Here is a 26,722-nt window from a genome sequence, read left to right as displayed (position 1 = left end):
CAGCTGACCCTCCCTTGAGCAGAAGGTTGGACTAGAGGCTTTCTGAGGTCCCTTCCTAACTCAATTAACTTACGATCCTATGAATGATAAATCACATGCTATTTCATACAAAGAAATGGTAAAGGGGGAGGGAGACAGAGGGAATAAAAGGGGACTAATTGGGACACAGGCAAGGATAGAGAGGGCAGGGGTAGAAGGCTGTTCATGAGAAGGTTGTTGAGGAGAACCAAGGGATGAAAATGGTGACTGACAGATTCAGTGACCTCGGTCTGCAGCAGTACGGAACCAGCACAGCTGTGTCTACAAAGCCAAAGCCTGGCTTCTGGGCAAAAGTTTACTGACCGGTTCTGGAAGCCCATCCAGGTTCCTCAAGATTGCCAATGCTTCTGGTCAGGGGTCAGATTAAGACTCAGAAGCAGACGATCAGCTGCTTGTCTTCCTGAAACCAGGTACCTGTCTTTACAGAAGACCAGTTTACAACAGCAATTTACTTCTACACATAACCTGGCCGCACTTCCAGGCTCCCAGACACTATGTTACGATATAGTTTGGTGCTGTGAGATGTTATCTCACAGGTTTCAATGAAATTCTATGAAATTCTCAATTTTTTCTACTTTTTCACTGTAGTTCTTAATTTTTTTGACCGTGAAAACCAACTTGAAAACAACACAAAGTTAACAAAACCAAAACAAAATGTATGAAACCGCCTCATTTTCTCTTTGGATTTTGCTGCCTCTTCAGCAGTTTAAAATTCTGGTTGGCCTCATTCCATGGCTTTTGGGGGAAGAGTCAAGAGTAGAGGGGTGCTCCAAAATGTGTTGGCATGTTCCTGTTCAAATCAGAGGCTGATGGGTTGGGTTGAGTTGGAATTGTTTGATTTTTTTATTATGTATTTAATTAAACTCAAAGAGCAGACTGGCCTGTGACCACTATCCAGGTCACCCACCCAGTTCCTAGGAATTCTGAAATGTACCACCTGTCAATTTATTTTCAGAATGATGCAGTAAGGCAACATTTTAGTGCTTTAAACTCACCTGTCTAGAGGAACCAAGCTCTGTGAGGAAGCTGGGGTTTCATTTGACTATTAAACCAAACCAATCCGCCCAGGAAAACTACATTACACCAAAACCCAAACAAAATGTTTATCCTCATTTTCCATTCTAGTTTGGGTTTGACCATGAAATTCTTATTGGAGGTACTGCTGATTTAGTTGAATTTCACAGAAAATCTTTTCAGTATTTTTACGCATTTAGAAATCACAGTACCCAAAAAGGTTCATGTATTTTCTTTGGGACAGTTTTTATTTTTTATTTTTTTTTGCTACAGTATTTAAATTACAAGCTTGGGTGCCGGTTTCAAACACAATTATTTACTCCTTTTGCTAAAGGAAGCTTAAGTTAAATTTGTTACAAATAGTTATTAGTCCTTTCAGATGGTCTTGGTTTTACATTACAGTACAAAGTAGGCAAACATGTTTTCTTAGGAGGGTAACGTCCCTTGAGGCTATTGAGCGGAATAATACCCAGTCACACCAGAACCTGGACTTGCAATCTACTCTGCTTGATAGTTCAGGCTTGTCCTTTACTCCCCAAAACCCTAAACAAGAGTTTCCCTTTTCTTTAGGCTACTTTCTACTGCCTGTTACCAGGGCTATCCATTTTCCAAGTATGAAAGCAAAGACATTCGAAAAATCATAAAGCATGGGCTGTGTCTAGATTACAAACTTCTGCTGGCATATCTGGGCCGTGAAATATCTGCTTCCTTACTGACACTGTTTTGAAAACAAGCCTGTAGTATAGGGGGGCTCCACTGTAGCACAGTGCCTTTCCAGGCTATTAGAGGTTAGGGTATTAATTACATCATCAGAAAGCCCTTTTTGGCAGCATATGCTGAATCTACATCAAAAGTCTTGTTGGTTTTGCTCTATCATAAGAATCTCTTTAAAGGAATTACGCTCAAAGAATAAACCAGAAGGTGGGGGTTTCTAGTAGAGCACTGCAGGTGATTAAGTGGCCACAACTTCTTTGAAGGTACACCATCAGCCTGAAATCCAGTCATATTTTAAGAAATTACTTTTAACTACTGTCAAGTACTGAACCATTCCCTGCATCTTCCTACCAACTACAAATGTTTTTATACCAGCTTAGTATGTTTCCCCTACTGCCAAGCAGAACAGTCATAAAGACAGTGGCAGGGAAGGAAACAGAATAAATAAAAACTTACATACCAAGAGCACAAATGCACAAAGAATGTGTGTGGGAAGCCTTTTCCTTCTCTTTTCTTCCTCCTTATAACAATCTTAGCTGTTGCTCAGCATTATTTTACCTCAAAACACTCAGACAAGGGAAATAACTGTTCAAATAAACTATTTCTTTTAGCTTGGATTTACCTATTAAGATTCTAACCCCTCAGGTCACCCAGGAGGAAGCAACATCACCAGCAACCTGAAGAGAACAGAGCAGACGGGAAGGCAGCACCAGGACTGCCCACACACTCCTTGGAGCTCAACGCAAAGCAAATGTTGTTAGGTCAGCAGCTGCAAGTTTGATAATGTCCTACAGACCATGCAAACTATTGGCACTAACCAAATTGTCACACGGAAAAAGAATTGCTACCATCAGCTTTTTATAAAGGAATGCCAACAGAAATTAGATCCAGATTCAACCACTTGATTGCAAATGAGAAGTGAGCAGCTCCTATCAGGAACCAGGCAGCTGTGTGGATGTGCCCCTTCCCCTCCCTCAAATCCTGAGGGACTTTGCAGGGGTGGTACCTTGGCATAGGCTGGGAAGGCTGGAGAGATGCTCCACATTACCACACAAGTGTAAGGTGGTGGAGTTACACAGAACGCCTGGCTGCTCATTTTTCGTTGCGTACATGGCGGTGAAGTGGTGCCCAGCCTCTCCACGATCTTCTTGTAGGCAGTTTTGCTGCTACTAGCGAGTCTTTGCACTGGGAATATTGCACAAAGTGGACATACCAGGATCTGGTACGATTTTAAACCGAACTGCTTATTAAAAATTGCTTTAACTTTAAATAGCTTTACAGTTAAATAAAATAATTTTTTTAAAATAGTTTTAATTAAATGAACCTAGAAGTAGAGGCTCTTTGATCTCCATATCTGATATACTTTTGAATAAATAGTTCTATATATACCTCTTGATCTTTTTGGTGATGAAGTGCACAAAAACTTATAAACAATTTTTTTTAAGCTGAAAACAACAGTTGTCTCTTAAGTAATAAACTTAATATCCTGAAACACACAATGCAAAGCTACAGAAACCCAAAATACAGTCTAACTACATAGTCACTATAAATACATATTTTAACTGAATGCATGCTTTTTACTTACTCTGTGAGTAAATTACCAAAAAAAAAAATTAAGATTATCTTTAAAAGAAAAACTGAATAAATAAACAAACCCAGACTTCAAATAATAAACTGAACCAGCCAGTAACACTTTAAAATACAAAAGTGTCTCTCCCTTTCTCCTTTAGATTAGCCCAGCATTATAATACTCTGAGGACAACAACCAAAAAATATACCAATCTACTGTTCTCAAGTTTCATTCTGAAAGCAAAAGTTTTCATTAATTTGGGCATTCTAAATTTGCTAGTTTAATATAAAGCTGCACATGAGGCTCCCTAAGGTATAAATAAACTAAGCCTCCACAGTGAAAAAAAGAGAAATCATACATGCAATTTATTCTAGGAAAAAAAAAAGTGATTTTAACTTTCACTTTAAAAACCCGTGAAGTATAACAGTGCGTTAGGAACAATCAAGCTCACTAGAGGGACAAATTGCTTGCAAATGCCAGAAAGCATGATCATTTAATGTTAAAATTCTGAGCAATATCTTGAAGATTTTACTTCATAGTATTTTACAAAATAATATTCTAAACCTGAACACACTGCATCATACAACGTTAGTAAGCAGGAAATCACGGAGTGAAGTGGACCCCTCAACAACGCTGTTTCCTGAGGTGAAAAGGAATCATTTCACACTAACACCTTCAGCAGGGCCAGGCCATCAGACTCTGTGCAAGAACAGTTGCCACATTTTGACCAGAGTGTGGGCCAAAGGCCTGTCCATCGACTTCTCACCTTCACAGTCACGTCAGTGTTCCTGTCACATACCACGGGGAGGGCTGAGCACCAAGTGACAGAAATACCCACTTAAAATCACTCTTTGTACTGATTGAAATTGGTTTGTATGGCTGATAGAAAAAGAACAGATTACACAATAAAGGTCTCAGAACTGCAGGGCGAACAGATGCAAATGTGCTTTATCTGCTAGAACGAGTGCCCTGGACTACCAACATGCCGCGGATCTGCAGTGAGCCTCTGAATCTCTTCTGCTGGACCAGTCCCGCTTTACACAAGCACTCACTCATGGAGAGAGGCTGCAGCACAGTGCAGTGATCCTGTGCACTCATCTGGGATGAATCAGACATGAGCCCTAATTGCAATGAAGATTCATAGATAAAGGCAAGGATCATTATTCCCCATTTATGGAGGAGAAACTGAGGCACAAAGTGATTACTGCAAGTCAGTGACGTAGCTGGACAGAAAACCCAGCTAGCTCCACACCTGCTACCAGATGCTTTAAAATTGGCCAAAGTCACTTTAATATTTAACACGAATAATTTACTAAACATCTTACTTTTGTTTCTGTGTTTAGTGAGACCCATTATTTCCTTTTTAACCTTCCATTTCTACAACAGCCCACACAATACTGTGAGTAAAGTTCCAGGAAATTTAGTGAAATCTGCCAGCAGATTTATCCCACTCATGATATTCACCGTAAGCTAGAAGATACAGGGTCAGCCTGTTAAACACCAAATGAGGGCTCCGTGAATGCCGCTGCGCTCTTCTCACTCCACCCAAATAATTACATGGCTCACCAGGAGAATTAAAATGGAGAAAAATATTAAGACTTAGAGGAAAAATAATGTTTCCATGAAACACAGACTTATTGCATGATAGCTGGAGGCAACACCTTTGCACAAACAGCCGTAAATTAAAGCTGTCCTTTTACTAAGCTTCCAGAGATTGCTTACACATTATGTGGCAATGGGAGAGCATATAGAAGACAGTCAATTTTCTTCTTCCTTCTTGCCTTGCCCAAGTTGTCGAAAAGCTACTTGCCTACTCTCACAAGGGTGAAGAGAATACGTTTTAATTCTCCCATACCACAGTGCTACAGTTTAAAATGTGAACATTTTGCCACCTGATTGCTAAACTAGAATTTTCTGGATTTCTAAGTAAAAGTGTAAGTACATCATCAAATATACATCACCTGCAGGTGGCAAGTGTTAGAGAACTTGAAATCACTACTTTTTTTCTACCCTCTCCAGTAACCGTTGGTGAGCTCCAGTGTGCTGTCTCCGCTCACTTCAGCTATGAGAAGGCTATCCAGTGTTTAAGTTCTTCTATACGCTGCAATATCTGGGTATAATAGAAATCCATGTTGGCTGCAAAATCAGTACACACAGGGGATTCCATGTCACCGAAGGTGCAGTACAGTGCAGTTCCTCCAATGCTAAGGAAAACAGTCGCGATGCACAGCAGGATCAGCAAAATACAGGAACCACCAGCTACTTCATCTGTAAATATAAGAGCACAAAAGGTGAAAAAGGATGATATAAAAAGCAATGCAAATGTGTCTAAGAAAACTTGAGCCAGGTTTTTCCATGAATGGGTCAGGAGGTAAACATACCTAATGCTCACCGTGTAAAGGGATCATAAAACATACCAGGAACTGTATGTTTCTCTACCCTGTCTTTTCAGAAACCTAAATAATTAAATAGCTTAATTTCTGCAACCTGCTTACTTGTCCTTGCTGATACCACTTGCAGAGTCATTCCACACTGAAGCAAAATACACTTAACTATAAGAACGTTGCACAGCCAAAGTTTCTTTCATGGAAATAGCAGAAATGAAATGAAATCTTTGAAACTACAATAAATGGGAACATTCTTGCTTCTTGTACTGACACTGACTCCACTACCATGAACTGTTGGTGTTTATTCTCCTATTTTGACTGCAAGGATAGACAAAGCAGTCAGGGTAGGCTAATGTGCAGGGTTATTTTACATCTCAGTTATTCTGTGTAACTCTTTGCATGACTGTTTATTCTACAGTAAGAGCAACAAAGAGGTTGCAGAGGTGCTGCTACATCCCCACAACCTCACTTGTCCTTGATAACTTGTATGGATGAACAACATCTGCGTCTTCTGTCAGACTGAAGAGGCTCTAAGAAAATTTCTGAACTCCCTTCACTCTACATCTGGGATAAGAAACAGGAGAAAAGAAGAAAAAAAGAAGAAAAATTCAAGCACTTTTTTCTGTGTTTGAAATAACAATAACAAAACCAACAATGATGATAACAATAATAATAAATCTTCCCTTTTGAATCACTAAATCCCCGGGGAAAAAAACATCACAGAATAAATTTTAATTAAATTTTATTTAAAACATAAATTGTTTTAAAATAATTTTTTTTTAATGAAAGATGGGACAAGTTCCCTTTTGGGTAGTGAATGGATTTTCCTTTCAGTGTATGAGACACAGTTAATACACTTTAGTACAAAAGACCTCCATTAATACCATTTAGTGGCTGACACACACAGTAGGTACAGGAAGTACTATCATTAGTAACCAAAAGTTACTAATCTCTTGAGTTGGAATGACAGAGATCTTCAACTCCAAAAAATGCATAACAAAAAAAATATATATGGTATTTCTTATGAGACTATTTAGAACATCAAAAAGGCAGTAAGGTGTTTAGCCAAATGTAATGACAATAAGCAAATATATATGGATGTTTAATTGTAAAGCACCATCAAAAATCTGACACCCTCCAATCCTGTGGTCTACTAGGAAGGGCTGGAAAGCTACCTGTGGACAAAGCACAACAGACTTGTTTCTTTCGCATCCCTCTTTAGCTACATGGATTACATTTAGGGAGAAACCTAAACCTCCCACCCCTAAGCCCTAAGCATTAATGAGGGGATGTCCATTACATGTCACTTGCAAATTATTCAGCCAGAGGAAAAAAACTGACTTCAGTCTCAACCAAGCTTTAAAACAGAAATGTACTTACTGTATCTTTCTGTAGTCTTGTAACCCAAACCTGGTATAGAATAATCTTTGATGCATCACCTTCATTTATTACTTAAGTTTTAAAGAAACAAGGCAGTACATAAAATGAATGCCCATGTTGGTCTTGTGAACAAAAAGATCAACATCATTTGCACCGCAAGAACGCAACCCATGAATTAACAGCTTTAAATTACCTTGATCCAATGTGTCTTCCATTTCTTGGAATCGCACTCTTCTCTTTGTTTGCCTTTGCTGGACTTGCGCAATTGTTTTTCCTTCCCTATCATCTCTCTTCTTTAGTATAGACACTAATCCTTCCGCTGGGGCAATCTATCAGGAAATACAGTGAGTGGCACAAATGATGCAAGGCATGCAAGCATAGGATCTATTTGACAGTGACTTTAAGGAAGAAATGAGCTAAACAGTTGAATAATGGTTTCCACTCTACTTTTTTAAACACTGCAGCACCTGTGAAGCCTCCTTCTGGAATACATCAATTCCTTAACATTGCAGGACAGCTGCAGTATCATTCTGCTACTTGCCCTTAACAGCTATCAAAGTTAAATACACATACATTTACTGTTTGGATCATGCACTGTAGTCACTGTAACAGCTCCTTTGTAAGTTCACGTCATTAAATCACATGGGTTGGGGCAGTGGTGAGGAGGGTTCGTGTCAAAACCACCATCATCAGAGGGCAATGAGAAGTCAATGACACACTGACTATCCAAGATACAAACCTGCAGAGACAACCAAATCCTTACTGTGAGGATTTTCCAGCACTGCAATTGGTTCCCCAGGGTGGAAACAAGCTACAGTGGGGCCACAAAATGAAAAAGAGGTAACAGCACAGAAAAAGAAAGCTTCAATGCTCTGGATAGATTCCAGCTCCACATTGTAATAAGCTCCCCGCATACAGTGGCAGTTCAAAAATCCTTCCCTACAGGCTGGTCACCCAAATAGCGATACCATCAACAAGTCAATAGACCATAACTTCTCTTTCCATTGCTACAGCGTTTGACTTAGCTGCAAGAGTAAGCCATACTAGGATGTTACACCAGCCTGAGCAGTCTGTAATTTCCTAGTTACTAGAGAAATGAATGTAGGGGAAATACCAGGAGAAAGATGCCTTCCTGAGCAAGCAGTTCCCGGTGTGCTAGAAATAAACAGAAATGAAAATAGGAAGCATATTTAGACATGCCCTTTTTGATCTTGAGATCGTCTCTACCAGAAGAAGATTCTTAGTCATCTCTTCAGAAATCTGAGTAGCACTTTTTAACACTTATTCTGTGGAATGGCAATAACATTTATTAAATTGAAAATTTGTATACATTTGTGCCACTGATAAGAAAACGCTTCAAATTTGCAACTCATCTATGTAGGAGATGACCTAAAATGCCTATAATTTTAACAAAAATTCAAAGTGGAAAAAAGCAACTTTAGGAAACATGTAGTTGCAGGCAACTGACTGCTTAACTCTGCCCACAATCTAATCAAGTTAGAAGACCATGCATGAAAACTCATTTGCATAGCAATTGTAAGAGCTGTAGAAAAACAGAAAACAAGTGACTTCATAACTTATGCTCCTAAACCAGCTTCATGCTACAAGCTTATTGAGCACATTGATGCATGCTGTAACTGGAGCGCCAGTGCACCGAACACAGCAAAACCCAGAGCACAATCCAATAGGCACCGCACAAGCACGGCATTTGGTGTTTGCAACATTTTAACTGGGAAATGTGGCAATTACATTTGCAGGTCTCCAGTCTGGCAGTATTTTATAGCGCTCAACTGGACAAATAATGGCACTCTGAACAACTCACACAGTTGGCCACTACACTATGTCTAACAATTTTTCCCAAAATCACAACTGAAAGAATAAAATTGATCTCTGCCACACTTCCTCTTTTGAAACTCACTTTCCCTTTTGATTATCTGCTCAAAAGCTTAATGGATTATTTAATGAAACAAGGCAATTAAGTACTACAAAGCAGTGAAAGTGGGGAGGTGGTGGAAACAAATTAAGTCAACATATGGAGGACCACTATTTGACACAAATGAAGCAGAAATAATAGCCCACAAGTGTGTCATCACAACAGACAAGTGCACTAGGGTGAAGCTTCGACTGGTAACATTACACTAGTCTTGCAGAACAGCCATCAAAATTCATCAGGCCAGCCAGAAAATCAACACTTACGCTTCCTTGTTGTGATAAGGAAGGGGGCTCATGCAGGACTGCATCAATCTGACTTATTTATTTGGGAGGGGAGAGATGAAATTACGTCCTTTAAAAAAGTAGATTATTTTAAGCCTCTGTGTATGGCATTGCTTTCATAAAGAGGATCAATGGCTTGTCCCACAGCACCCACGCAGCAGGCTAGCTGTCGCCCGCCACGCATGTTCGCAAGCGGCTCAGGCTGCACTTGGCAGGAATGTCACCCTGGGACAGCAGGGTGTTTGTCCCAGTCTGCTCTAAGAGCAGTACGTGATGGTCCATGCTGCAAGCAGTAATTTCAGACTGAGACACTTCATTTTGCCCGTTGGCTCTTGGTAGTCTTTGAATGACTGTGGCACAAGCACTGTCTTCTCCAAGCTTAAAACCAGAGGGCTATCTTTTACAGGATTATATGGAAATGTGTGTTTCAATGATTACAGTTACATAAAAGGCTTGCAAATGAAAGTCTTGCAACAATAAAGTTTACTTACTTTCCCTGTCAGCCTGCTTGGCTATGTTTCAGCATTTACTTCTAAATGTATGAAGAACAAATTGACACAGGACAGGTTTCTCTATTCCGAACGTCTTTTGCTTTAAAAGGGGGAGCAAGGGCTTTTGATTTTGCAATAAAATCTGTGTGGCTTGTGTTACTCCCCTGTCCCAACAAAAGCCATAACATATTTTCACAAGTCCCCTTTACATGATACGTAATTCATACCTAGAGTATTTCACATGCCTCTGAATTTCATGAATCATGTAATTAAGGTTTTTGGTTTGTTCTGCAAAGGACCTACAAAGCTATGCCACCTAATCAGGGTACAGTTTATTGATAAAATACAAACATATGGAATTCTGCATAAAGCGATTTTACACCATCTCATCTATCGCATTCCCAACTGCAGCTCAAAAATATTCAGTACAAACATCACATTTCATTTTTCTAATTTTCAGTCATAAAAACATCATTACTGTAAGATTGTCATGTAAGAATAGGGTCTATCTTACTACAAATACAATCTCATTCAATTAAAACAACTGTAAATGTATTTGTCTACCATACTTTCATTTAGAAAGATTTCAAAGCAGTATACAAACTGATTGTATTAGATCCATCTCCCATTAATTAAATATCAAAGGAGAGTGACTTAGCTGCCATGCAAGACTTGAAGTTTTCCATCCCAGTCTTTAGGAGGCAGAAGGAATTTAAAAAGGCAGACTACGTTATTTAAATTGGAAGTTGATGAGGGAACTGCGGTTAATGCAGTTGACCACAAGTCAAGCTTCTGCTCGACTTGGACCACAGGAGGAAAAACATAGGCTTGCATCAGGCTGCACTACAAACAGCTCTGCGTTACATAAAAGAGCTGCATAAAGGATCCTATTGAAGCATCAAACATTTTCTTAATTCTGAATTAAATAATTAACAAAAGATGTTCTTGGAGCGTCTGTGTAACTGAACTCACTCAGCTCTGCTGGCCTTCACAAAATCTTTTCATTGGTGCTTTTATAATTATCGTACAGGAACTGAAAATGGCATACAGGTATGTGGTGGCATTTTGACCAACAGTCAAAAAGGAAAGCAGCAATGACTGTTGGTTAATTGACACTGTTAAATATTTTAGCTTTTCTCTTTTTACCGCTATTAAATCAAAGTGATGCTGCTTCACAGAAAAGTTTTAAAGTTTTTTGGATAAAGTTTAATATCCTGGCTGCAAAATAAGAAAGCAATAAGCTCTAATTAAACTACCCATTCCGCCTCTGTTTTAAACAGCGTTTTCCAGTAAAATATTAAAAAACCTTCTCACATTATGCATATTTTGCCAAATATGATGTGTGTGTATATATATTTATAAATATATTGGACAAAACTAATGAAAATAAGGTCCTGTACTTAAAGACTTTGGAGAAAACACATTGAACTCGACTGTTGGAATAACTTGTAGCATACCGAAGTAACTAAACCCCCCCAAACTGGAGGCACTGCAAACTGAGTTCTAGAAAGAAAAGTTAATTGTATGAAGTATTTTGGTCTGAATGCAGAGAACTACTCAAGGAGGAGTTCTGTTTGTTTATTCTGCTGTGGGCTGTATTCCTTATTCAATTATTTGCCAAATGCCTATAGTTTTATTTCTAGCAATACCAGATGTTTTTAAAGCGGTAGTGCATAACTATACGACAAACTGAGAAAAAGAAAGACTGTCCTGCCTTAAGCTGTAAGCATCAGACAAACCCCTTCACTAATAAAATACATTAGCTACATGAATAATTTGACTTTGAAAAAGAGCTAACTTACAGATTCAGTATTCATAGCACTGCGTAAGATACTAACCATTCTTCTGTGGATACGCTTGCCATACAAGTACCGGGGCTCCTTTACCCAGCAATAAATAGCTCGGATACTGTGTAAGCATTTCATACGGAAACATAATTCTTGCAAACTCAGGCTTACAGGACCCAAGCCATACAAGAGAAGAGGGGATCTCAAAAAGGCATTGTCTCCAGCCCTAGTACAGATAGGTGGAGACTTCATTTCTGCAATCAAATCAGTTGCTAGTCAGTACATACTCAGTACTTTTTAGAAGTCCTGCTGCACAGACAGTGCCAACCAAAAGCTACTACCTTGTGGTGTGGTAGAGTCTCTCACTATCTGCTTTCTGAAAGAAATTTCACATTATAATTTTCGATTTTAAGACCTTAATTCTTTCCCTAATCACCACTCAGATAAATAGCTTATGTAATCATTTTTTATTTCATGTGGCCAATGCAACTTACATTACTGAGGTTAAAATTTGTTTGACTGCTGGTGTGTCGTCGCATTCTCACAGAAATGACAGCAATGATATCTAAGAAGTGGTTATACACTTCTGGTAACTGTTGCTCCCACCTGCCGACTGTGCTTCAAAGCTCTTTGTTAGCTGGATGAATCTAGTTTCTATAAAATGACAGTGATTTTCCATCATTTGCATGTTGTCATGCACCGTTTGTACTAGTGAAGAAATACCGAGTATAAGGGACTGTACAATATGTAAAGTACTATTTTAGTTTTGCAATTATTTAAAGCCAGAGTTAGAATTTAGTAGATTTTCAGTCTTGTAACTAGTTACTGTAAATGGTAGGCTAAAAGTACCTGACATAAAGGATCTAAATTAGAGAACGACATGAGATGATTGTTTGACCTCAGTATGGGGTCAAACAAAACTTCCTAACTAAATACATACAGAAGTACTTACCCTTCCCCATTTTCAATGAATTAATATTACACCTCCACTGAAGAATATTAATGAGATTTTGTCCTACCGTACTATTTTTATACCTAAGTTATTTCAACACAATCTTTACATCCACCTTTCATTCTAACTTATTTGTGGCAATTTTGTAAATACTCGCTCCATGACAAGTTTTATCACAAATTTTTTTTTTTTTTTTACCGTCACATTGGTACATTTAATGTAATTATTTTCATTTCATTCATGTGGCTACCAACGCATTTTCTAGGTATTTCTTTCACAAGTACTGTGTGAAAACACTGTCATCTTATTAGATGGCCACAGCCTGAACACAGCCTCAGGAGGACAAGACAGGTAAAAACTTTATGCTGGGTGCAAAGATAAGCCTGCTTGTCAAAACGTTGGTGAAATACTATTCTAGCACTGAAACAAAATCAGCAAGAGCAAGTTAACAGTGCCGCTTTCTGAGAGGTGCCAAACTCTCTCAGTTCCTGGCATCTTCCAGGAAAGCTGTAGGTGCTCAGCACTTCCCAAAAGCAACCCCTAGGGTAATGACATGTTGTAAGATTAACTGGAAAAACAAAATATAATTCTATAATGAAACAATACAAGCTTCTGTGCTGTCCTTAACTCACCCCGCTACACCTAGAAATTTCAGGTATTGCAAAACAGCCCCAGATGCTGCACATTAGAAAACTTAATCGGTATTGAGATAATCCTTCTCTTCTCCCCGACTTAAACCTTCTGCTCACACAATTCAGGCCTCTTGCTAAGGATGATTCAAAAAGAATCCTACCAGTGCTAGCCAACACGATGCCTTATATGGCCAGAAAAAGTACTATGGAAAGACTCAAGGTACTTTTCACTCCCCAGAGAGTTAACTCTGCCATCTGAGTACTGGCAGTCCTAGCATCAGGATAGCAAACTAGAAACGAAACTAGATTCCCTGTAAAGCATCATAATCGGTCACTGGGCCAATCAATTCAAGCATAATTTTTCTAACAGTATCAGTATGTTGTTTCCTATCCTATCCTCTGAAATGCAAATGGCCAAACACAGCAATTGAGAAATAGTTTCTATGGGATTAATTTAGGATTTTTCTACATGAAACAGAACAGTTCTCTCCTGTTAAAATGCTGAACTTTCAGTGGGCTCAACACAAACCTAATCTTGAGGGACAATACTTAAATTACTCTTCTGTTATACACATATATGGGTGTAGCACAGGCTGTCAACAAAACGCTCTTTTTCAAAGCCATCCTCTAAGCAAACACAAGCCAACGGATCTAGTGCAAAAGTCTGATTACATGGATGGACATGTGTGTGGGTTTCCACAGCTGCATGCTGTCGAGAGCTTGTGTACATCTTTGTGCACAAGGCCCTCAGTCCTGGTATGTGGTATGCCTCCTGACATCCCACAGAAAGACAAGGTGTTTCAGGGACAGGTCAGGATGAAAGATCTTGGAAAGGAAATAAGACGTTTAGGTGGTGAGAAAAACCAAAATGCTCTGTTTCCAGCTCTGGAGACTGTGCCAAAAATGTAGTAACATCAGCATGGATCCCCAGTGTTTAGTTCCCTGCTTGGCTGCTGTCCCCGAGTGATCGTGGGGGTTCTGGGTCACTGTGCATTAGCTTCTGGTCTACAGAGAAGTAGTTACTTTATTGCCAAGGGATGCTGTATTGTTCAATACATTAAAAATAGAGATGGACTAAGATACCTTTTTATAAGTCTTCCCCCTCCAGCATCTAGAATCACATCATTTCACAATAATACCACTTTTTCAATCAAAGAAAAAGCTTTTAAGGTCCCACGGTTGCAAATGCATCAAAACCAGAAGACAAATAAAGCAAAGATCTCATCATACAGTCTCCAAAAAAGTCCCAAAGCAATAAATCTTCTGTATTTTTAGAAAAGCAATTTAGCTTATGAAGCACTCATTCTTGTTGTGGCCGATCAGCAGTGCTTCAGAAAGGTGGGTTCAGGCTTAGAAGTTCTTTCTTAAGTTTTGGTTGAACAACAAAACTGCCTAAACTGAGCAAAATGAGAGGCCCATACATTCATATACAGAGCTTATGACATATGTAGTTCCAATCTATATGGAAGAGGCACAGAAAAGCATCTTTTATTCTATGAACAGAAACGAACCACATGTTACATCACAGACATTATGTAGATCTCTGATGTGAAACCGTGATTTAGCAGGAATTGTCAGCTCATCTAACAGTCTCTGTTAAAATGAAAAAAAGGTGTTCAAACTCATATGTAAAAATCAATCTGATTTTTAGAAACACAGAGCACTGCTGGTCAAGAAGGAAGCTAACAGGTTAAAAGAAACTTTTCTGAACTCAGAACAATTAAGTATAGAATTATTTTCAGATTAAAAATAAAGTGATATATGAAAGAATATTTAACACATTTTGAAGTTGGAAGTATCTAAAATATTTTAATTGAGATAAACATGAAAGATTTTATAGGATTCACAGTATTTACCTCAGCAATCTCTATCCTTCTTGCGAGTTCATCAAGGGACGAAAAGCTGTCATCTAGTGATAAAGCTTCCAGTGAGCTGTAAGATGCTCGTTCAGGTGAAATATCTGGAACAGTGTCAAAGTCCTCTTGGTTCGCTAAGTTTGCAAATGATTCTTCAGTGTCTATTATGTTACCATTTAAATATCTGAGAAATAAATCTTCTTGTTCTTCATTATTTACCTTCTCCTCCTGCCCTGCTGTTCTCTCTCTTTCTTTGCACACTCCTGAATGGGCAGTACTCTCCTGCTCAGACACTTTATTACACCCAGAGCATACATTTGATGCAGTTCCGTCCCGTGAAGACTTTTCATCACCATCATCAGGCTGCTCCTGTTGCTGCTTTAAATCACTATTCCCAAGCTGGCCACTAGCAATTTCTGAAGAGCCAGCAGCATGTTTTGATCTGAGCAGATTTCTATCAGCTTGCACATCTTTATCAGTAGGAACCAAATCAGTAGGCATATAATCAGCATCTGTTAAACCCAAAGCATCTACCATTGGCTCAAGAGGGAGTTTCAGCCCAGGCTCACCAGCTGTGCCTTCTATTTTTTCCACATCCTTAGAGAGCTGTCTTTCTCTCAGCTGCAAACTGTTATCTTTACCGGCATCACCAGATGATAAACAGCCCGAAGAAGGCCTGCCCACTGTCCCTGTGGACTGGGTGTGTGGCTTCAACGTTGATTCAGCACTGCAGTGCTGCTCCTCCATGTGGTCCTTTCCCGCAGCTACCCAAAGACTTGCTGCCTCTATCTGTCTCTCAGTTTTGTTTTCACCCAGAGAACTAGTGCTCAGCTGTTTATCTTCTTTCTTTGGTCCAGTGCCAGGACAAGTTTCAGTACCTAAGTGCAACAGGAAAAACAGTTCCAGTGTTTTTAAATGATTCAAAGCATCAGCCCGGGGTGAAAGAGTATACTGTGATTTGATAATGTTGTAACCCAATGCTTTAAAATGCACTCCCATAAAGGGCAGGTATTTATGCTCCAGTCAGAATAAAGTTCCATTAGTAGTCTGAAAAGCTGACTCTTGATTCAGCAAAGTATTTGCACACATTCTTGCAGGCAAAGAACATACCGTAGTGTCCTCCTGAAAAGAGTTACTCCCATACTTCAAGCACAGTAAGTATGTAAACGTCTTTCTGGACAGCCGCTTTTCTTCTAAAGCATATTTTATGTGAGCGCACCTTCTGGATGTCTGGAGTTCAGACAAATGCACTTAATGACAAAAAAATGTATTTTGATGCTAGTGTTACCTATTACACAGGGAGATACTTGCATTTCCTTTAAAGATGCTGAAATCGTACCAATTTAATACATTTAAAATTCAATCCTTTTAAGAGGAAAGTAGCTCCTTTGGTTAATGCTAAATTAAACAACCAGTTACCATATTTTACATAATGGACTGCATAAAAATATATTATCTTTTGTGTATGTAAGTTAGTTTAGCTATTAATAAATGCAATTGGATGCAGCTTATTTGTGTATTCACATTTACAGTACAAATGAAAACTGATTTTTCTTATCTGAAATTTCAGAAAGAAACAAGGGGAGCTTCACATAGCTTGTGAATTCACTTACTGTACTGTTGGCGTCATCTGCTGATGAAGGAATAGATAATTAATGCAAGTTGTCAATAAAATTACTAGACATTAGCCATTCCAAGAAGCTCAAAGCCACATCTCCCCTTTTAGGTTTATGAAGAAAGGGAGTGTTTAGAATTAGTATACTAAAGCAAGCCAGCTGTGACAGTAACTGTCCTTTATTCCATACTTCAATGAAAATTAAGTTAAAGACTATGCTATAGTAGGACTATTATTAAGTAATAGTATTAACCTCAATCAACAAATTAATAACTCTAGAAAACACTCATTTGGATTTTTTGGTCATAGCAAAAAGCAGAAAGGTCTTATGAATAGATTAACAAAGAGATCAAACAATGCCCTTATTAACTATATATTCTCACAAGAATGACTGAAGATCTATATGCCAATCTTACCCTTCCTCATCTGTTAAAACCTCACTGAAAAGCTGAGCAATTTCCTGAACTTGTTACATGAAACAGGGTCACATTCATCAGTCTTTAAAGAAATGTTTGCATTAATTTGTCGTATTGAACAATTTTACTAAATTCTAAACGATGTACATTTTAAAAGAAAATGAAAGGTACAAGGTAGCATAGAAAAGACAGGCTTGGAAACTGAAAAAGAGAATATCCAACCATTTCAAAATGCAGAACCCCCCCCCAGAACATCACTAACAGATAGAAAGGGTATAGGAAACCTAACTTCTGTAAAATGATGAAAGAAGAAATCCGTATGAGACAGGGAGTTTTTGAAAATTAGACACACATGAGGAGGTAGCTCAAGGGATTTGTAACGGGATACTGAGCCCTTCACATATAGGTCACGAGTTCAAACACTGCCTGGATTATTGGTACAAGATTTGGTTACCATCTGTCAATTTTTCCTAGTGGATACATGCACATTACAACAAACATCTTTGTTGGCAGCCCCAACTGCAACAAAGATTAAATGGAATCGGAAATTAAATCAAATTACTCACCCTGAAAGGTGGCCCTTGAGCTCAGGGCTGTTCCTAAAAAAGTAATAAATAATCCTAGCATTGTTATCTAACTATAGATGTACAGGAACTGAGATGTAATGATCATCATTACATTCCACATCAAATTTTCAGCAGCTTTCAGTGTTTTCTTTACACCTGCTTTAGACAACCCACACCCACTGCAGATAAAGTTAAGACAAATACTTGAACACGTAATTAGAAAAGGTGCTCTTTCCTACTGAGTTAAATGAAGACATACCCACCAATGTGGCAGCAATTTTTACCTGTCAGAAATACAAGTGTCTACTGAGAATTTTCTAGCAACAAAAGCAGTTACTGTAATTTAAGATTTTTTTTTACAGTTACTTTAAAATTGACACTTGCTTTCTTCATCACAGAAACCTGTAGCCACCACCTTTTTATCCTGTTAATCCAAGACAGTCCAGCAGAGATAATGCTGACGTATGGCATTCTACCAGAGGAGAATTCACACTTTACCATCTATTGTCCCTCTTCCCACTTAAAAACAAATCCCATATGATCTAAAAGAAAACACGGTATAAGCAGTTTCTCCCCACCTTGGAAACAGGTCTTTATGTACACACTGCAAACTTATGCTAGTGGTTTTTCTAAATTCACCATTTAATTAGAAAAGGTTTCATGAAACACATGAATTTGATGATCTTTAGTTAACACTAAAGCTATTAAGGCTTTCTGCCAAAACCTGGAGAAATTAATGGATACAGGATGTATCAAATCTCATCTTCTAATATACACACATAGCTTTAAGGACGTAGGTTCCCTCTGTTGGTAACTCAAAGAGAAAATCTGCCAGAAAGGAAAATGTAGCAGAACAGACCATTCACAGCCCTTGCTCAGAAGGGCAGAAAACTCATTCAGTGACCCTCCCCGTAATCTTGACTAGACAAGTTCTTATAAAGCTGCTTCTTTGTCACTGTATCCCCACGAGAGAGAAGTCACAAATTCTTAGGATCGACTGCCTACAAAAGCTCAAACTATATTCCCAAATGCCTGCAATAAGTCAATGGAGTAATTTTTGCTTTAGATTAGTAAAGAAGTGTGATTTTACTTCAAAGTGCTACCATAGTACAGTGCAACACTCTCTACAATGTAATATATATCTGTATATATATCTGTATATATATTGTGTATCCGCTAATACTTCTTATTGATAGTTGCTAGATAAATTTTATTTTGGACATATGAATTCATATGAAGGACAGTCTTCAAACAACCTAAGATTTTCATTTTCCTGTCTTACTGTAAATCAGACTTCTACTACCAGCAGCTGAGTCAAGTAGCTCTCCCTGCAGACTGGCAGATACATTTCTAAGAGAAGAAGAAAAAGTTTACATATTTACTTCTCATTTTTCATGATGTTGAGGAAAAAAAAAAAACCCACACAAAAAGCAGAAGTTTTCAGTGAGAAGGCCCATGCATTTAGGCTAATGCTGAAGAAGTTAGTTTAAATATTAGGAACTGTATGGTTACTATAATATAGGATTCTGCTGGAGGTCAGGCAAAATCAAGAACCAGCCCCAAAAGGCCATACTGGTTCTAGCCCTGAGCTGGATCACTCAGCCACAACTCAAACATTTTTCGCACAGCACTGAGCAGTGTATACAAATTCTGAGTTTTGGATCATCTCTGTAACCTTCTAACTGCAAGAAAAACATTCAGTCCTATGCTGCTGATGCATTGACTTGGTGAGGGGCAGCAGCAGCTAACTGACCACGCACCACCTTAACAGATGAAGAGACATGTCAGGGTGAGAAGTCATTCCTTCCTCAAGAACGTACTGATCTTGTGAACATCATCTTTTGCAAATCTTAAGCATTTAAACTTGAGTTAGGCTTGGAACATTCATATCTTTGTACTGTAAAAGTATTTAGCACTGCTGGAAAATTCCCAGCAGAACTGCCTTCTATGGGATGGCATGAATTTATTAATTCACAATCATTTCACAGGAACCCAAAGATTTTGATTACATTTTGACAAGAGTTACAATAAGAGAATGACATTTAAAAAATTCCATTTACACCATTGTCCTGGTTTTGGCTGGGATACAGTTAATTGTCTTGCTAGTGGCTGGTACAGGGCTGTGTTTTGGATTTAGTAGGACAATAATGTTAATAACACGCTGATATTTCAGTTGTTGCTTAGTAGTGCTTACCCTAAGTCAAGGACTGTCCAGTTTCCCATGTTCTACCAGTGAGGAAATGCATTAAGGAGCCGGGAGGGAGCAGGGCCAGGACAGGTGACCCCAACTAGTCAAAGGGATGTTCCATACCACAGAACGTTGTGCTCGGTATATAAACGGGGGGGGGGACACGGACGGACGGACGACTTGGCCGGGAGCCACCGATTGCTGCTGGGGGACTGGCTGGGCATTGGTCAGTGGGCGGTGAGCAACTGCATTGTGCATCGCTTGTTCCTCTTATGTTTTATTCCTCCATCTCTCTCCCTCCCCCCCCCCCCCTTACAATTGTTATTATTGTTATATTTTACTTCATATTAAATTGTTCTTATCTCAACGCATGGGTTTTACCTTTTTCCAACTCTTTTCCCCAGCCCACCAGGGGTGGGGGTGGGGGGCAGTGAGCAAGTGGCTGTGTGGTACTTAGTTGCTGGCTGGGGTAAACCATGACAACCATGATTAATTACTTTACATTAAGTTTAATATGTCTATATGTTGTACTACAGTGTTTTAACATTGACACAAAATGCTCTTTAATTCAGAAGTTTTGAATGTTCAGAACCAGAAAGCTTTAGTTTCCACCTGGAATAAAAACAATGGAAAAATTACATGTGCCTAATTTCTTTCCATGGGAATTTCCAACCATCCAATAATAAAAAGCACAGGGTTCTTTTGATCTGCCTTATGAGCTGTAAAACATTTTTTTCGTGTTTTCAATGTTTTGTGTTTAGTTAGGTTACAAGAACAAAGACAGAGAAAAGGCAGTACAGGGGTCATGGTGAAAGAGGCTGAAGATGAGGAGGATCCACACATGTAGAGAACTGTGACTCTGTATCTTCATTAACCCCTGACTCTCCTGAACTCCTGGCTGATACACACTTGTAGGATAGTTTGGCTTGAAACGGACCTCCTGAGGTCACATAGACCAACCCTTATCTTGTGAGAGATTCTAGCTGATTTCAAGGAAAGGCACACAGTTTAGGTCAACTTTGGCAACTGGAACATAGTAAAAAACAGAAACATTTTGCTGAAAGAGAGGACACATAAAGCACAGCCTGGTAGTCTAGCAATTCTCTTTCCCCCTTTGCCTCCATTTGAACAATTCATTCAATTAAAAATGTTTTGTAAGAATCCAGCCATTCTAACAAATTAGTCAAACAAAACAGCCACTGTCCCAAGGCAGGAGGAGGATAATGAAGCTGATACAAAAGTGTGTATTGAAAAAAATTAACTGAAGTATCCTTTTCTCTTCAAGACCCCCAAAAGCTTCCTAATTTTCTTTGCTGTAACAGAAAAATGTGTCTAAAAATCAGTATATTGCATGTAATTTATAATAGTTACTAATTCTGTTAATGGTACTGAATTGCCACAACTCAGAATATTTGTCATCAGATTGTTTACCTTATATTTTATACATAGAAATTATTTATCGTATCTCTAGTTTTACATGTTTTGTAGCTTATGTAGGCTGCTATAAACATATGCACATTTAAAAGATTTTTTTTGATGGAGGCTAGAATTACTTTAATTACAAATCTGAATATCAATGACTAATTAAAATGGCATAGTACATCCATTGTGCAGTTGTGGAAAAAAATTAAAATTTGCACAAATGGATGAAACTGTGGGAATCCAACAAATGCTGTAGCTTCAAATGAAATAGTTTCATAGTATTTGTAGGAATATATCATTACAGTATAATATTTAAAACAAACTCATGCATCCACATAAACACACACATACCTGATTTAAAAGCAGTAGCTTCTCTTTCCTTTAATTTTTTTGATTCCATTAACTGAAGCAAACAACCACTCTCCCATGTATTTTCTGCAGCTACTAGCTGTAAAATATGATAGTATTTCCTGTAATTTTTGGAATTAAACAGGAACACTGTGATTTTTTGAAACATCCAAACTTCAAACAGTTTTTATACTAAACTGGAAAGACTGTATCAAATATTATTAAAAATATATTCATTAGCAATCTTTGACAAAGCAGAATTCAATTAAGCAGCTGCTTACCTTATTTTTGGATGCCCGTGGCCTGCAGCAATAAGAAAAAAAGAAACAACTTAAAAAAAAAAAAGAAGCAACATTCTTCATAACAAATGTCATTGACATCTTATAAACCCTTGCTCTGCTCTAATATTAGCACAGAACTTTTCTTACATTGAAACAGTGTCAGCATGCTAGCATACTTCCAAGCACAGATCTGTACCATATGTGAATATCATCACCCATTAGCCCAAACATTGCTCCACCTAATTGAGAAAGCAGTTTAAAAAAAATTTACTGCAACATAACAAGCAATCTAAATTCTTCTAACACTTTATGCTCAGAAAGAACTCTACCAACTTTAAAAATCATGTAAGGACTTAGTATCTACTAGTATTAAAAATACTGATCACTATAAAAGTGATTGAGGAATGGAAAAAGCCCCATCTATTTCCTTCTCCACAAACTGTTTACACTGGGACATGTTTTCCGAGTACTCTAAGATACAGCAGCTCCCACTGATTCCACTGGGATTCACACGTGAGTCAGCACTGCTCACAGCGTGGACTTTGCAAACTGTGTAGAGATTCATGCACAATGTGTTTTATCATGCACGATCTGTCTCGCAGCCTTTCATACAGCGATAAAGATAAAATGTTGAGCATTTTGTTTAAAGCTACCAAAAAAAAAAAAGGTAGGAAGGACAAGAGGGAGAAGTACTGATGTTCATACTCTCTAACAAAAACTTCTAAATTTTACCATTTAAACTTCAAATAGAGACACTCAAAACTATCCATGTCCAGTATGTAGCTCTAGACCTTGAGTATCAGAAGAAGTTACATTACTTTCAATTACAAAAGCAAAATCCTCACGTTTTCAAAGAGCTGCATGTTATTCACTAAAAAATAAAGTGTAATTTTAATTACAAAATAAATTGAGATTAAAGCTTAGGAAAAAAATGTATGAAACAATAAAAGCAAATAAGAGTTTTGCTTAGAGTTCAGAAGATTAATGATATTAGATACAGACAACTAATTATGGCCAATGAACAGAAGCCTTAATTTTTAATTGCAGGGTTTCTCAGAACCAGGAATGACGTTACATGACTGAAATTTTGTATTTTGAAGTGGGGCTGCACCAAAGTATTAGCAGAAGAAAGCAGAGTTATTCTCAGCAGGGCGACAACTGAAGTGACAGTAGGGAGGTGGTGCTAGTTGAAGAGCAGCAATAGACTTGAATCTTAATCCTTCAGTGGGCTTGCAAGGTTGTGTGCAAGGAAATGCAGGCTGAGGAACCCTGCAGGCACTCAAGAGTGCCATCTCTCAGTAGCAGCCTGCTGTAAACATGTAAACATGATGCTACCGTGCTAGAGCTGCCCCTTCCTCCTGTGGTACCACCGGCTTTCCAAGGGCTCCCTCCCAAACCATTCACACTACAAATAAACAATCCCTGCCTGGGTTCTGGCAGTCAGCCTTGGTGTTTTCAAACTTCTGTACAGTCACCCAGAAGAAAAAAAAACACATGGAAGCCAAATCATACTCTCTATGAACAACAGAAGCATTCTGTTACATCGAGACTGCCTAAGCCAATGCAAATATATTTGAAAAGGTTCTCTCTCCCCATCGATAGAGAGCATTTCCCCTGTCACAGCTTGGACTTTCCACAGCTTTTGAACGTGGTTAGTTTCCCTATTATCATCATTGGCTGATCATTTTTCAGTGGCAGATGGCATAATCTTTTCCATCTGTCCCTTAAACTCAATGCCTAGTAGGTACGACATTCACCCATAAAATAACAGATCCCCTTCCTGATGGGTACAATCTCCTGTGTGTACTACCCAGAGGAGCACCCTATCCAAACGAGTGTGATACTGGGACATGCTGATTCTGGAGGCTGAGATGCATCAAGCAAAGCAGGTAGGAACTAAGATTCCACCACTTTTCAGAATACTGCCACACTAGGGAAACTACAGAATCACTGCTTCAGAATGGTTAGGCAACCTATATGAAATCAACAGAAGGCAACAAGAATGACTTGAAGCATTAGGGTTTTGTCCTAAAATGTAGAAAAATTGGGAATAAAATCCTATAGGGTAGATGTGAGTACTGGAGTCTGAGGTGCTGGACAATTCCCTTTCAAAACAATTATTAAAATAATAGGTACTAGACACAAGCACCATCATCAGTTTTACAGTCTCTCTCTGTCTAAATTAACACTGCTCAGTTTTTACATTGCCTGAAAATACTAAAACTCAAACCTCCATTTCTGGCATGCTAATAATTTGCTGAAAATAGTTCAGATCTAGTCCCTATACATTCCTCAAACCATATAAAAACAGTGAAAATTGATGGTAATGGAAACATTTTAGTTACATATCAAAAAGAACCACTACTTTATAACCAAATTCACTGAAGTCAATGGGATTCAACTTTTATTTTGACATTGACTATTTTAAAACATCTATACTGGCAAATAGACACAGCTGCACTAACATATTAGTACTGGAAAAGTAGTAACATTTTCTTATACTTACTGTGGATGTGAAGAGCAAACTCTGGTAAGCTTTTCCAGCTCTTCACCACTCAGTTCTTTAGCTGAATTCCTCAGCGTTGTAACTGGAGTAGGAACTGCTGTTTTCCATTTTCTTTCTAAATTGAACCAAAATCACTTTTACCCAAAATATTATAGACGTAGTATTTGCTTAGCATAAAACGTATATGTGAAACTAATTAACAGAGAAATATTTAACAACTCTTTGTGTATGTTCTACAATCTTGTTTCAGGCTATGCAAAAAAGCATTGTATTTTTTCACAATACACTTTATTTTCATCACATCAGATTCATCAACCCTAAACCAAAAATAAGCTCAAAACAACTGTGGACCAATCAGAGTCTTAATTACTAGATTAATGAATGACAAACTATTTGCACTTTTTTCATGAAATGTGTGAGAAGAAATCTAAAGCAGGTATACTTTTCTCATAACAAATTCAGAGAAATTCTGAAATAAACGCTGCTTTTGCTATATAACATTTTAAGCTGGCAGAATGTATACTCTGTTATTTAGAAATACAACCCAAATTAACTCTTTCTTCTACCACACCAGTTTAGCCTCTACTCACCCCACTGTTCTTGTATAGAAGAAAGATTTGCGAGCAGCTGCTCATGATACAGTCGTTCAAGCTGAATGAACTTCATTGCCTTCTCATCTGGATGGAAGGTTAAAGAAAAATTCACACATATCTGGACATGTTATGATTTATTTGTATTTGGCACCATATTTGTTATGTACCTGAAATTTGACATAACTGAATACAAATGAATAATGGCTAGCATCTAGATTTTTGTGCAAGGAAGAAAATAGTAGCAGACATGAAAACAGCAAGTAAGAAGTAAAATAAGTTGAGGAAAGCTCCAAAAATGAAAATCCTATTCTCTTCAGCAGTCACCTCTTCCCACATGCCTTAACTTCAACAGAAGTTTTTCTAGAAAAGAAACAAGCAAAATGTTATTATGCTGACACCTCTTACCAGAAAATGAGATCTCTGGGAAATGAAAAACAAAATAAATTACCCAAATACCAGCATGTATCTCTCAAGAAATCAAATTACGTGCCAATAACCATAACTAACTGAAAATATGGCTCCTTTCCACTGACCAGCTGGAGACAGTATTTAAAAAATTTCCCCAATTCAAACTCAAAAAATCCCCTTCCCTTTTCAACCACTGAATACAACACTGCCGGATAGCTGAGTTCACCTTTTGTCTTCTTTCTAAAGATGCTGCTTACTTTTCTTCCATATGAAGAACTCTTCCCCCTCCCTTAGGTTATCAATATATTCTCAAAGGTATACTGATAGTTACATATTTTGTAATAATCAGGATAACTTCATTCCATGAAGCCCAACTTGTTAGTTCTTCTGTTTAAAGCCATGTTTTGCCAGCTATTGGAAAGTTAATTCCACAGTACAATGATGATAGAAGTACAGTGAATGAGGTTATTAGTAATATTAGAAAAAATATTTTCCATTATTCATATTAATTAAAATACTGGAGTAAAACACAACCAGTACTTGTTATTCTTGTTAGCTTCATGCAACATATACATAGCATGGCTTATGAACAACAATATTAATGGAAAGAACAATCCCTGCTTTCAAGAAATCTGTTATTAGAAACAGAATTACAGATCACAGAGATAGCCTTAGAGGATCACAGCAACAAACTCTCAATTATTGTTAATATGAAGTTCTACACTGGATGAATTAAAATGTCTGTCATGGATAATTAATACCGTGCAACACGATCAAGTAAGTTCTTTATTAACCTCAGGAAACTGATGGTTGTGAGCACGGAGGAGATATCCTTCATAAATATGTATTACATAGTGGTATTGAATTCCACACATCAGGTGTACATTGCATTAAAAATATTTCCTTTGATCAGCTTTAAATATAGTGCCTTTTGATTAAAGAAACTTCTATGAAAGAGAAACTCTCTATCATGCTGTTGAATGCATTTTAGATTTACTGTACTTGCCCCTGCAGAGCCATAATTTACTACATGCCTAATTTTTCCATTCCTTTAATTTATGCTGTTTATTTTGGATTTTCTGATGGATGCTTTTGAAGTAGGATGACCAAGAAAGAAATACAGTCTTTAAGACAGTGATGGATATTTTATTTTATATACCGTTTCTATAATATTCCAACAGTTATTTCTCTGGGTTTGTATTACAGGCTAATATAATTTGGCTAGGCTTCAAGGATACCTTTCCAGGTTTCTTATTCTTTGTTATTTAACCATTACAATTGCCTATTTGCTGTATTTTGTTTGTTACAAATTACATAATAAAGAAATAATATGTATGCACAAA

The 26,722-nt window shown here is 37.9% G+C and overlaps 1 protein-coding gene across 7 annotated transcripts in view; it reads right to left on the bottom strand.

The window, feature by feature from the left end:
* Positions 1-1,280: 1,280 nt before the first annotated feature.
* Positions 1,281-26,722, bottom strand: part of CNST (consortin, connexin sorting protein) — a 52,845-nt gene continuing 27,403 nt past the window's right edge. For 6 of the 7 annotated variants that reach the window (XM_040599493.1, XM_040599492.1, XM_040599496.1 and 3 more), the window contains 8 exons: positions 24,969-25,055; positions 24,379-24,493; positions 21,873-21,894; positions 21,595-21,691; positions 17,634-17,666; positions 15,037-15,914; positions 7,298-7,433; positions 1,281-5,605 (listed from right to left, as the gene is read on the bottom strand). In XM_040599493.1, coding sequence (XP_040455427.1) covers positions 5,400-5,605; positions 7,298-7,433; positions 15,037-15,914; positions 17,634-17,666; positions 21,595-21,691; positions 21,873-21,894; positions 24,379-24,493; positions 24,969-25,055 — 1,574 coding nt within the window. In that variant the 3' untranslated portion in view covers positions 1,281-5,399. The remainder of the gene's footprint in view (positions 5,606-7,297; positions 7,434-15,036; positions 15,915-17,633; positions 17,667-21,594; positions 21,692-21,872; positions 21,895-24,378; positions 24,494-24,968; positions 25,056-26,722) is intronic. The other variant, XM_040599490.1, reaches the window with a different exon arrangement.

Source organism: Falco naumanni, chromosome 6 (assembly GCF_017639655.2).
Source record: "Falco naumanni isolate bFalNau1 chromosome 6, bFalNau1.pat, whole genome shotgun sequence".
In the NCBI taxonomy this organism is placed as follows: domain Eukaryota; kingdom Metazoa; phylum Chordata; class Aves; order Falconiformes; family Falconidae; genus Falco; species Falco naumanni.
The sequence above is the reverse complement of the archived record's forward strand: the minus strand, read 5'-3'. Positions and strand labels throughout refer to the sequence as shown.